This window comes from Uloborus diversus, chromosome 7 (genome assembly GCF_026930045.1).
Source record: "Uloborus diversus isolate 005 chromosome 7, Udiv.v.3.1, whole genome shotgun sequence".
NCBI lineage: Eukaryota > Metazoa > Arthropoda > Arachnida > Araneae > Uloboridae > Uloborus > Uloborus diversus.
The window spans coordinates 125,436,673-125,450,108 of record NC_072737.1 but is presented as its reverse complement, the minus strand read 5'-3'; the positions used below and the strand labels follow the sequence as shown (position 1 = coordinate 125,450,108).

At 39.1% G+C, this 13,436-nt stretch overlaps 1 protein-coding gene across 1 annotated transcript in view; it reads left to right on the top strand.

Moving 5' to 3' along the window:
* The window catches only part of LOC129227033 (EGF domain-specific O-linked N-acetylglucosamine transferase-like), a 53,167-nt gene that overhangs the window by 15,495 nt on the left and 24,236 nt on the right, over window positions 1-13,436 (top strand). The window contains exon 4 of the mRNA XM_054861668.1: window positions 925-1,033. Coding sequence (XP_054717643.1) covers window positions 925-1,033 — 109 coding nt within the window. The remainder of the gene's footprint in view (window positions 1-924; window positions 1,034-13,436) is intronic.

The window sequence follows — 13,436 nt, the reverse complement described above, 5'->3', positions numbered from 1 at the left end:
CAGCTCACTGCCACTAAAATATCATTAATAAATTCAATTAAAGAAAGTATGGATAGAAGATTCCCAGAAGAATCTATGAATATTATTCAAAACTTTAGCGCCTTTGACCCTTTTTTATTAAAATCTGCTAACAATGAAGAGATGAAAGCAAAAGTGCTATCGTTAGGAAACCATTTTGTTACTTACGTAAATTGCGAAAAACTGATTGAAGAATATGAAGATGTTTCTGTTATGCTGAAGCATAGTTACAAAGATTTAAACCTAAGTGAAGTGGCAGAACTGTTTCCGCGAAAATACAAAAATACATACCCGAACACATCAACATTAATGGAAATTTATTTGGTGATACCCATAAGTTCAGCCTCTGTTGAAAGATCCTTTAGTACCCAAAATAGAATCAAAAATAAGTTTCGAAATAGACTTGCTCCAAAAACGCTCAGCAATTTAATACGCATATCTGATGCAGGTGTAGACTTGGAGAACTTTCCATATGATGTAGCTGCCACTAAATTTAATGAACGCAAAAATAGGCGGTGCTAAATCCTTACTATGTAAATGTGGAACTTTGTAATTTTTATGGAATAAAAAATTCTTTAAATAAATTTTCTCACTCAGTTTTTTTAAATCTCACTCAACTTTTAGCAAGTGGCGAGATTCGCCCACCCATTTTCCCGTCCCTATTGGGAACCCTGGCTGGTGCGATATTCTACAATGAAAGCAAGAGTGATGCAAACTTTTTTGATGTCTCTGTAGGGTATATTTTACTAATTATAAAACTCCTGCTGTTAATTTAAACTTCTCATTCAAATGTGATCATATCAATTTCCAATGGATTTTGAAACAGCATTAAGCATCTTCTTATCAAAATCACAATATATTGTGTTACTGTTAAAGTTTAAAATGTTTCTTCTTTATAAATTTCAGGACGAAATCTAAAGATGAACAAATAAATTCATTTTTTACGCAAGGAGATTTTGGATATATTCGGGAGAGACTAGATGAAATAACTCCTATATGTGTTTCAAAAGGAAAGGTATGTATCATTTTAAAGTGATTTTATTTCTTTCTTCTTTATAAATGCATGTATTTTCAACACGATCTTTCTAAAATAATTGATTAATCTCTAGCAGTGATCAGTTGCAGCTGTCGTTAAATCCATTTTAATATAAAAACTACTCTGCAGAGCGTGCATCCAAAACGTAAGGGTTATTTCCAGGTTTGTTGGCCAATTGCTTATCCATATCATTGTTTCTGACTAGAATAACTTTGAAACAATCTGAATGGGCTACTGCTTACAATTCTAGAAAGAAGAAATATGTTTTTTGTTAAGTTTGACGGTTCCTTTGGTATGCGATTGCATTAGCAAATCCAAATACAATGGTTTGAAACTAGTTCTGGCATCACATCAAATCAGGACCATTCTAAAAAGTAGTGAGATTAAGTGGTACAGTGGTTCTCTGTGCCACTACAAAATGGGTGCTTGCTGAAAAGTTTACATCTTTACTGAAATGATTCTTAATGGAACAAAAGTGTCACTCTTGTTGACAACTATTCGGAAATCAGTAAGAAGGGTGAAAAAAATATTCGATATTAAAGAAAGATTTGTGTGCAATAAAATGCAGTCAATTTAACGTTTTGTAATAACTAAGGGTAAAGAGAAATGCTGTCACCTATTGGATAGCTCTGCATCAAGTGTAAATTAAAATTGGGATGTGGTCAGGGCCTCAGAGAGCCAAGGAGGGCCCCTTGTCAGTTATGTCGCCGGGCCCCTTCCGCCTCCTAAAAAAAAGGAAAAAAAAAAGAGGGAAAAGAAGAGAAAGAAAGGGGAGGGGGAGAGAAAACAAATCAAAACTGCTTACTAGAAAAAAAATTAACTCTGTTTTAAGTGCCAGGGTAAATTTTGGTTAATCTTTATGTTTTCTCTTATTCAGAGTTTTTTTCTCCCATTTTCTTTTTTCCCCTCTTCTTTTCTTTTCATCAGAGTACCAGCCCCCCCTCCCCCCACCCCCACCCAAGGCTCGGGCCCCTTCCGACTAGGCTGACATGGTCTCTCATCGGACCTGTATATGGTTTTGTTTGAATGAAATCCAGAACCAGTCCATAGCCATTTGCATTGATTCACAGAGTTCCAGTTTGAAAAAAGAAGCAACTGATTTTATGTAGCTAATTGTTATTTGCTATTGTGGCACACTTCAAAAATTGTGTAGCACTCTGTAGTGCTGCAGCAAAGCAGTTCTAGATTTACTGCTGTAGAGAACATTAAGCATTACTGGAGAATATATCTGTTTAATTTGGTATTAGATGGGTCAAATTAAAATTTTATCCATTCCAACTGTCAAATTAGAACTGTTCTTTAAATGAGTCTCTCTCTCTCTCTCTACAGAGAATGTGCGCATCATCACTTTTCTTTTCGTTTTATTCTATGCATTTATTTCTTTATCAACTGTAAAATTTGTCAGCATCATCCTATAAATCTCTCTCTCTCTCTTTTTTTTTGTAGTGGGGGTAGTTTTTTATAGTAAATGATTTACATTTTAGATTATTTTGTTTTGCAACTTTGTGTGAATTATTATTTATTTTTCAAATTGAAATTTTATTTCTGGTGAGGAGTAAAAAGTATTTATGTAAATAAATAAGTAAAACCCCTCCTAACGGACACCCCACAAATGCGGACACCCTTCTTATGAGGACAATTTTTAATTATCCGGTTCCAAAGAAAATAACTTTTGATGAAAGGGATACTTTAAAGAAATAGAGCAAATGATGCAATAAATATATGATGTTTATGCATAACATATATCTTAACTGATGTTTGATGTTTTGTTTCACTCTCAGTGAATTTCAAAAGCCGAAATTCTTTTAGTGTTATCATACTATAAAAACTAATTTTAAATCAGGAAAACCTGTACATAACATAACATAACATAACACTCCAGGGTCCCCCGTACCTACCACTATGTGTGGTTTAAACGGTTGGATGGGGCCCTGGAGACAGCTGTGTTAATTGGTGAGTTGATACATTGTATATGTCGTACATAATGCATGCAATACATGAAATCATATTCCGACAGACAGGAATTTTGCTTACACAATTTTAAACTCACATAAAGATTAATAATAATAATAATAATAATAATAATAATAATAATAATAATAAAACATACACACACATATACAAATATACATATAGATATAGATATATATATATACACACATTACACAGGGTACACAGCTATACACCATTGAATAGTGGTAGCAAATCAACAAAGTGACACAAACAGACAATACACTCAGCTACATTCACCAAAAACAAAGCCAACAATCATTTAGATTGTACAATGTAATAGGAGACATGCAGAAGGACAGAATGTCTAAAGAGGCAACCATTAGATACTAAAGCTGTGGGTAAATAAAAATGCATGGGTAAAAGAAATTAGATTGAGCTCTGGTACAGGTAACCCTCGGTTGATAAAGAATGGAAGATTGCGTTAAGACGCGCGGTGCTATGCTGCAGTTTAAGTGCCTGCTTCAGGCGTTGTTGATGGGATGTGCCCGGAGGACAGCGGAGATGGTGGGCTTCTGTCAGTGGGCAGTCAAAGATGTAATGGAGGCTGTCCCCTATTTCTCTGCAAGAGCAGAGAGGAGAGTCGATAATGTTAAATCTATTCAAATATGAAGGAAATGGGCCGTGACCTGTTGAGAAAATGGTGTGGCAATGGTGTGAGACGCGCGGGTAGAGTTTGATTGTTGGTAGCATATCGTGCAATCCTCTGCTCGTCTCCGCGTTGTCCCATCGGTATTGCCAATCCATACAAAGCTGAGTCGTTAATAGCCTCTTGAGGTGTGACGCGGGGTATGGGACACTCGCGTCTTCCTGAAGTCCAGTAGTGTCTGCCGCTAATTTGGCAAGACGATCAGCTTCGTCATTCCCTCTTTTGTTTGAATGGCCTTTAACCCAAAAGATGTTAAAATTTTTAGTAGAGCTGAGTACCTGTTTTTGAATTGTTTGGACTAATTGATTTTTGCTAAAAGAATTTTTGAGGGCCAATAGAGATGATAGGCTGTCAGAGAAAATTTGGAACGGGTATTGAGGAAGGCTTTGCGTATAAGCAATTGCATTTTTGATGGCCAAGAGTTCTGCTTGGAAGATAGAGTTTCCCTCCCGAAGTCTCACCGAAGAGGAACTTGTAATTGTGTTACCCGAAAAGGAAACAAACGCGGAGCCCACACCAGTCATGGTTTTTGAACCATCTGTGTAGATTCAGCGGGGTAAAAGTTGGTTTGGATGGATCTCTTCAGTATGGATGAAGCTAGTGTCTACGAGTTGTTCGTAGGAGCATTTGAACCATTTTGGAGCGTCAGTTTCAAAGAGCGTACTTTGGAATTCGATTCCGTCAAGATGAATTGGTTTTTGTTTGATTAGAATGTTGAAGGACCACATATGTTGCCTTATTAGTAGTTCCAAAGGGGGGATCCCAGATAGTATGTAAAGGGCTTGATGTGAGGTTGTGGAATATGCACCTGTAAGAACAAGAAGGAAACGGCGTTGGATAGAATGGATTTTATTTACGAGACGTACTCCTAGATAATTGCCCCATAGGCCAGCTGCATGCATGAGGGAGGATTCGACCACCGCCTTGTAAAGTAGACGTCTTTGATGAAAACTGATGCCCCAATTACCCCCCGCTAATCTTTGAAATTTGCTAAGGAGTGTTACTGATTTAGTTTTTAGGTAGTCGAGGTGAGCCGTCCATTTTAGGCGATTGTCGAGTACCACCCCCAAATATTTTAAGTTATTTTTTCTGATGATGTGGAAGTCTCCCATTAAAAGAGTGGGGGCTCTTTTGAGATTCCTTGGGACTTTAAGGTGCATATATGCTGATTTGGAATTGGAAGCAGTCAGGCCATGCTCGAGCAGCCAGGTGTTGACTAGTGAAAGAGTGTCGCGCCCAAAGGTTTGCAGATCATGCGTGCGCCTTGTTGAAACGAGAATTGCAATGTCGTCCGCAAAGGCCTGCACGTGGGTGTGATCTGGCCATGGAATTCGAAGTAGTGAAGCCACGACGAGATTCCACAGTTCCGGTCCGCTACAGGAACCTTGCGGACAACCTTTTTTCTGTTGGATAGAGCATGAGCCTGTGCTTGTTTGAATGAAAATTTTTCTGTGAGAGAGGAAACTGCGATATATATTTAAAATGCCCTCATCGCAGTGGGAATCGGCGAGGTAATACATGATCTTATCCCATGGAAGATTGTCAAAAACTGAAACAATGTCCAGGGAGATGAGCACCATTTGATGCCCTCTTGCAATTCCTTCCTCTATTTTTGCAAATAGTGAGGCCAAGGCATGATTGACGGAACGCCGCGGGACGAAGCCAAATTGGTTTGGGTGGTGGAGGTTGTTAAGGGAAAGGTGGCTTTGGAGACGGAAAAGTAAGATTCTTTCAAAGATTTTTGAAAGCACTGGCAGAAAAATTATTGGCCTAAAGGAGGTAGAGAGGGAAGGATCCTTACCTGCTTTCAGGAAAAGTATCAATACTCCCTCTTTGAGAGGTTTTGGAAAAGTTCCTAGTGCTTGGCAGGCTTTGAAGTAGTCTTTAAGGAAATTGGGGAAGGTGCAATGAATAGCAGTCCATATAATGTAGTCCATCCCATCTTTACCTGGTGCTTTCTTGCGAGGGAGGAGCTGAACTGCATGTTCAACCTCCTCCCTCGTAAAAGGAGTGTAGGTTGAGGGTGGGGCAGGGGGATCGACTGGAGGATCTGGTTGGTCTTCTGGGTAAAAATGGTTCAGGATCTTTTGACAAAAAGAATCTTCGGTATCAGTAGTGGCGGATGATTGATGCATATAAGTTGGGGAGAAAGCTTTGCCGAAGCAGATTTTGTAGGGTTTGCCAAACACATTTTTGCTGTGTGTGCAGAAGGTTTTCCAGGAAGAGGTTTTAGCTTGGCATATTGCTCGTTTGTCTTTGGTTAGTGCTTTTTTGTAAATGACTTTGAACTGATTCTCCAGTGAGGAACCCCTGTTGCGCTGGAGACGGCGTCTCGCAGCAGTGACACACTTTTTTAGAACAGTCAAACCTGTATGCCACCATTTTGCCGGTGAAGGTGTGGCGAAATTTTTCTTCTTGAAAGTTTGCTCTGCACAGTCCTGTATAGTGAGTGTGAGAGCTGTTGTGAATCGATCAAGATCATCAAATGTGGTCAGGGTTGTATGTAGGGCAATTATTGGTGGCAGTTTAACTTTGAGCAGTTTTTCAAATGGTATAGTAGTATATAAAGTTTTATAGCGGATGAACCGTGAGGTTGAAAAAGAGCTGTCGATATTAATAAAAATATAATTATGATCACTTGCTGATATGATATTGCTGACATCCCAGCTAATGTTGCTGCAAATATTTTTGGAAAAGGTTAGGTCTGGCCAACCATGACCATGTGCTGTTTGAAAGGTGGGAGGGGAGTGGGGAGAGTTCAACATGTTTAAATTCAAAGTAGCGGCAAAATCAAGGACGGCCTCTCCCCTTGCCCCGTCTCTGGAATAACCGAAAGTTCTAGAAGGGGCGTTGAAGTCCCCTCCGATGAGGATGGGGATGAGATTTATTGAGTTAATGAAGCTCGAGAAGAAGTTCTTCGATTGGTTCGGCCGGGGACGAGTATGCTGAAAGCAAAATGAAGGGGGAGGTGTCCATTGAGACCTTTACTGCCACAAAGTCATATGACTGGAAGCAGGCGCGGATCCAGGATTCGGCTCAGGAGGGGGCACTTTTTTTTTTCAATTTCGGCGCCCCCACGCTCCTGGCGCCCCCCTCACCAAATGAATTCATAAAGAGGAAAAATCACATTTTTGTTTGTTACCCACATCGTCTTTACTTTTGAACATTCAACTATTCTCCCGCTACAGGAAAAAAAAATATTATGTAAAAATGCATTGCTACTGGAAGCGAAAAATAATTTAAATAAACTAATGTAGGACATAATGGGATTTTATAGTGGAGTTCCCAGAACGGATGTCACCTAGAACGTTAATTTGTGGTGCCCCCCCTCCCCTCCTCACTCGCCCCCCCCCCCCAAAAAAAAACTTAGAACAAGGTATTGTGATTTGTTATTGCAATAAAAGTAATTGATTCGCATTACGTTTTCAGTGGAAACAATTGTTTTAATATAGCCTTAAATAACAAAATGCAAAAATGCAAGCACGGATGCAAGGGAGAGGCGATGGGGGTGATAATTTGAGGGATTGTCCACCTGCCATAAACGCAAATTCAGTCGATCTTCGATGAAGTTAGCGGAAGGAGGGTGGGGATTCTTCAAAAATAATTCAAAATTGTAGTCTTAAAAACGCGATTGCATTCCATCTGAAGTTCCAAGAAGAGCAGGTGCACAACTTGAAAATAATTTTCCTTTTTCGTTTAAAAGGGGGGAGCACTTAAAAAATTCCCCCAGACAGATAGTAAATATGTAATATATAACACACATACAAAAACTAACAGGACCGTTGGGAAGTCAAAACTAGGAGATGATCTTTGGTAATGTTAAAAGAAGCAAATGTTCGGGGCCCTCCCCAGAAGTTTTTTGAAATTTATGGCTTAAAAACGTGATTATAGACTGCACTTGTGGATGTTAAAAAAAGAACTGTGGTTTAAGAAATGTCACCGATGCAAATAGGCTATTATCAAACGGTAAAAAAGTCCTAGAATGCCAAGAATTATTGAACTACTAGAACACCGATTTTTTGAGTCGATTTATCACCCCCAGCCAATGTTTCAAAATATAAGCTCCAAAAACGAAATTTTTGACAATCTGAAGATATTAAGGAGAGGGGGGGGTTCCAGGGGGGACTCTTATCTGGATGTTTTTCGAAATTGATGTCCTTAAAACAAAGGTTTTTAGATTTTCTTCAGTGATGTTAGAGAGAAAAATTCAGAGGTTCAACCCCTTAAAACTAGCAAAATTGTAGCTTTTAAAACACAATTTTTGTTATTCTTTATTGATATAGAGGGACGGATTTTAAGAGTCACTCCCCAGGAATTTTTCAAAATTGAACTCTTAAAAATGCGGTTGTAGGCATTTTTGTAGGTATATTTGATAAGGTTAAGGGCCTGGTAATTTTTCGAAATTGAAGATTCAAAATCGCTACTTGGACGATCTTCGGTGTTGTTAGATGACGGGGTGTTCGGGAGCTCTTCCTCCTGAATATTCTCTACAAAATTAAAGACCAGGAAACAAAATTTGAGACTACCTGTAATAATTTTCGATGGGGGGGGGAGCTTCACGCACAGTATTCTTGTTTTCAGAAGGGAGGTGGAACAAATTAGCTGACGAAGAATCTGCAACTGTTAAAAGTTTTTAATTTAAAGATTTCTTTTTTAAATAATTAAGGTTTTTTCCTAACATTTCTTTTCCTTGATAAAATAACTTTTCTTTCCCTGAGACATGTTCCTTTCTTCCTTTCAGTAAGAAAGAATACTTCTTAAGAAAAAAAATCAACTCGGCATTCTGGGGTAGGTACGATCCTGTGGACCCTCCTCTGGTTGCACCACATAAGAAGAATGTAAAGACTGCACTAGCGCAGCCAGAAATACCTTCTGGAGGAGGTTTTCCGATGAAAAATATTTTCTGAAGGGACTTTTTTAATCAAAAATACCCTTGGGAGAGGTTTTTTGATGAAGTGGATTTTTTGATCGAAAATACCTTTTAAAGGTGGTTTTTTGCTCAAAACAGCCCTTTCATGTGCATAAACTACTGTACTAGAATTGGCATTTATGTTAAAACTAATGGCTCTGAGGGGTGTTTTCACCTCCAAACCCCCTACTTCTAGATATTTTTCAAAACTTAAGTCATAAAAACGCAATTGTAAACTATCTTTTGTAATGTTGAAGGAAAGAATGAGATTTATGTGTATTTTTTTGAAAAAGTTTTATGAAATTCAATTTCAGACGATCTTCGATGATGCTTCGCAAAAAAAGGTTAGGAGGCTCTCCCTTGGAAATTTTGTCGAAAATAAAATTCTAAAGACGTAATTGTAGTATCTCTTTGATGACGTTAGGCGTTAGTGGAATTGTTTGGATTTGGAACTTACTCCCGAACATTTTTCGAAATTGAAGTTTCAAAAACGCAATTTTTGATGATCTTCGGTGATGGCAGAGAGGGGAGAGGTTCGCCCCTTCCCTCGGACATTTTTGAAAACTAAAATCATAAATGAAAAACACAATCGCAAGCCAGCTTTAACGATAAACGAAGAAATGAAATTCTGAACTCTCTCCCGGAAATTTTTAGAAATTGAAGTCAATGATGGAATTTTTGACGCTCTTGGATGATGTTAGGAAGATAAAGGCTCCCCCGCAGTTTTTTTTATTACTGAATGTTAAAAACCGCAATTTTAGATGATCTTCGATAATAATCGGGAAAGGGGGGGGGGGATGAGAGATCTCAAGCGGAAATGTTTCAGAATTGAAGACCTAAACCTGTGTTATTAACATGTAACCAGGATACGTAGTAAAGGCTGAATGATTAAAATCAATTGCTCCTCACTTGAAAAATTTCTGTATCCGCTGTTGAGAACGGGTAATTCTCATGATATTGCGCCCCTCTCCGCACTGGCTGAGGAACGGTTAATGAAGTTTAAAAAAAAAAATGCCTTTCTTTTGCACCCAGTTTCAAAACTTCCCTAAATTTAAAGGGACACTCATAAAATGCAGATATTGCGCCCCTAAGGGGCGCGGGCGCCCCACAGATTGAGATTTGGTAAATGAACCAAATAAATTTTCCAAATGTCTTTCTTTCTTTTGTACCAAATTCCAAAACTTTCCCCCTAAATGTAGAGCCAAAACTTATAAGTTGCGAATAGTGCGCCTCCTAGAGGGGTGCAGAAGCGGCCCGCTTCCCGCAGGTTGAGAACCGATGAATGAGACACATAAATTTTCCAAGTATTTTTCTTTCTTTTGTACTTAACTCCAAAACTTCCTCCCTAAATTTCAAAGAAAACTCGTTAGTTACGGATATTACGCCTTCTAGGGGAACGCGCCCCGCTCCCCACAGATTGAGAACTGGTGAATGAATCAAATAACTTTTCTGAATGTATTTCTTCTGTACCCAATTTCAAAACTGTCCCCCTAAATTTGGAGGGAATTTTTTTAAGTTACGAATATTACGCCCTAGAGGGGCGTGGAAGCGCCCTACTTAATATTGGTTTAGAATCGGTAAATGAGACAAATAAATTTTCTAAGTACATTTCTTTCTTTTGTCCTAATTCCAAAACTCCCCCACCCCTATATTTAGAAGGAAAACTCATTATTTGCGGATATTGCGCCCCAGGGGACGTGCCCTATTCCCCACACATTGGGAACTGGTGAATAAACCAAATAAATTTTCCAAATGTCTTTCTTTTGTACCCAATTCCAAAATTTTCCTACCAAATTCAGAAAGAAAGCTCATAACTGGCGGATATTGTCCCCCCCCCCTAGAGAGGCACGGAAGCGCCCCATGTCATACAGGCTAAGAACTGGTGAATGAGACAAATACAATTTCCAACTATCTTTCGTTCTTTCTTTTTGGTATTTAAATATTCGTCTGGGGACGCCTTCGGCGCCCCCTTCCTACTGGCGCCCTTGATTTTCCCAGGGAGGGGCAATTGCCCCCATTGCCCCCCCTTTGGATCCGCGCCTGACTGGAAGGCACTTATAGTTTTAAGTTTATCTGTGGGTAGGAAAATTGCCGCACGACCACTGGTTGACAAGACTCGGCCCCAGGAGGAAGGGATATTGCAAATTTGTTTCTTGACCAAGTATGGTTCCTGAGCCAAGAATGCATGAATTTCTTGTTCCTAATCTGAAGTAAGGATGTAGGTAAAGCCGCTCTTTGAAGGTTTATCTGAACAATCTTCAGAGAGGGAGCGGAGACTGAGGTGAATGAATTTGGGGAAACTGTTGAAAATTGTTTTAGATTTAAGTGGTTGAAAGATGAAGAATTTGCCAATCTAGTGGATGGAAGGGAAATCTCAGAGTTTGCATTTTGATATGTTTTATTCATATTTCGTTTGGGATCTAACTTTGTTAACAATATTCAAATAAAAAGGGCACTTAGAGTCGTTTGCTGCGTGATCGGTAAAGTAGTTTGTGCGTTTGCTTACGTTGGAATTGATGCAATTCGTGCAAAATGGTCGGGTTGCATTGCAAGGTTCATTGCCATGGTCCTCAGAGCAATAGCAGCAACTGCGTTGCTTGTTGCAGTTCGAGGCGATATGGCCATAGCCCTGGCAGGCATAACATCGTCGAATTCCGAGGAATTCTCGGATGCTGATGACCCGCCAGGAAAGGCTTAGTTTGGGGGAGGACATAATAAAGTGGTAGGCGCTTGGGGAACACTGGAAAACCCAGTTATTAGTGCCGTTTTTCCCTGAAAGTTTAAAACACGGGGAGACCTCCTCATGTTCGGGAATGTCAAAATCATTGTAGAGAATATCTTGTAGGACTGGGCCGTCAAAGTCAGGTGTGACACCGTAGAGGATTATTCTCGGTAATCTGAGTCTCGGTGCTCGCACGCTAATTTTGTCCTTTAGGACTGGGACTTCTGCGAGGTTCTCCTGTAGAGAGGAAAGATCATTTTGTGTTGGCAGGTCAATAGCCACTCCCCCTTTAGCCATGTACCTGACCCTTGAAACTTTGATACCGTCCTTCAATGGATCGAAGTTATTCTCCAAGAGCTTCCTGAGGTTTTTAGATGATGTGCAATTGGGGTCGGTGGGGTACACTAACATGGTGTGTACATTTCTTTTGGCTGCCGAAGCATAGGACGGGGGGTCATTAAAGGGGGGAGAGGCAGGATTTTTAACGGGTTGGAGAGGAGAAGGCGAAAGGATGGTGGGGGAATCAACTATTAGCTTTGTCTGTGTGCGAACTGTTGTATACGTGATCTCTGGTTGGTCACACTGGGAATTACTCTCAGTCGAATTGAGCTCAGGTTATAAGTTTATGACATTATTTGCATCGTTGGGCAAAATTCCAGTGAGGGAAGAAGTTAATTGGTTCTGTTGGCTATCCTTAAGCGTAAATCGTAGTAGCGCAAGGGCAGATTTGACTTGCTCTCGTAGTCCAATCTTCAAGAAGATGTGACGGTTTCGATCCTTGCCCGAGATAATGGTGTCAAAGAAATCCAATATATCGTCTACTGAGTTTTCGTATGTTATGAAATTTATTGGGGGTTGGGTGGTCTTATGAAAATGGTCTTCAAAAGGACCAATGTAAATCTCACTAAAATCTGTGGAATTTGAAGATTGCAAGGAGAGTGAGGGTGTTGGTGGTGTACTGTTGGTGGGGGGTGGGGAGGTTGGGTGAGGAAGTTTACCCAAGGAGGTCATCTTAGAGTTCAGTTTCTGTAACACCCAATGAGGGGGAGAATGCCTTTGTACGACCTTGTGTGTATTTTCCATCGTATTTAAACGATAAGTATTTAACGAATATTTCGGATGCTAATCAATAAAAAGAGGAGTGACTTCAAAAAAAAAAAATGTTGTCTTGAAATCTGAGCTGAATGAATGTCTACTTGATAGGATTCAATAAGCTTCTAATTTTGTATACTAATTGGACAAGACTATTTAAGCTAATAATTCCGGAGATTATGATTTAGCCCAAGGAAAAAAAAAGAGTACTGAAATCTCTCTTAATTCTGAGTAAAATGAATATTTACATGACATTTCAACAGTTTTTGAATTTTTAAGACGCATAAAAATATAGCATAAAAAATTAATTACAATAATTTAATTAACAATGGAAATCCAGGCATAATGCATTTAAAATTTTTTAGCGTCGCTCTGCTTGAGGCACCTTAAATAAAAAAAAAGGGTAATTATAAGGAGTAAATGTTAAAATATAGATATATATGTATAATAAAACACATTGGTGAAAAGTAACTGTGCAAAATAAGTAAGATGTACGGAGATATACTTTGCAGTATACAGCGAATGTTAATTAAAATATATATATAAAAAAAAATTATATATATGTATAAAAATAATAATAATAAATTCCAAAAGTGAAAAATAATTACGTAAAACCAGTAAAATGTACATAGATAGTTGATAAATCACTATTAAAATGTTTATACGTACAGTTCCTTGGATGAAGAGCAGTAATTAGCCCACATGTGAGCGACAGTTCAGGTGATGATAGTAGGAATGACGAATGGGGCTTATATGTGTAGCGGGGCAACTAGAGCACGTTCCCTAGTCAGCCGGAGAGGGAAAGTCCATAAAAGTCTGATATGGTGACTCTGAAGTGTGAGATGGATTAACACTCTGGGCACATTAGAATACACAATGTTCACTGAAAGTAAATGATGCACTGTGAGGAAGATCCCTTGGATACGCAATGCAGAAATACTCTGCGGGTGGTCCTCTGGAAGGTGTTGGGTTCGCTGAGGCGTGAGCGTTCACTGTGGAT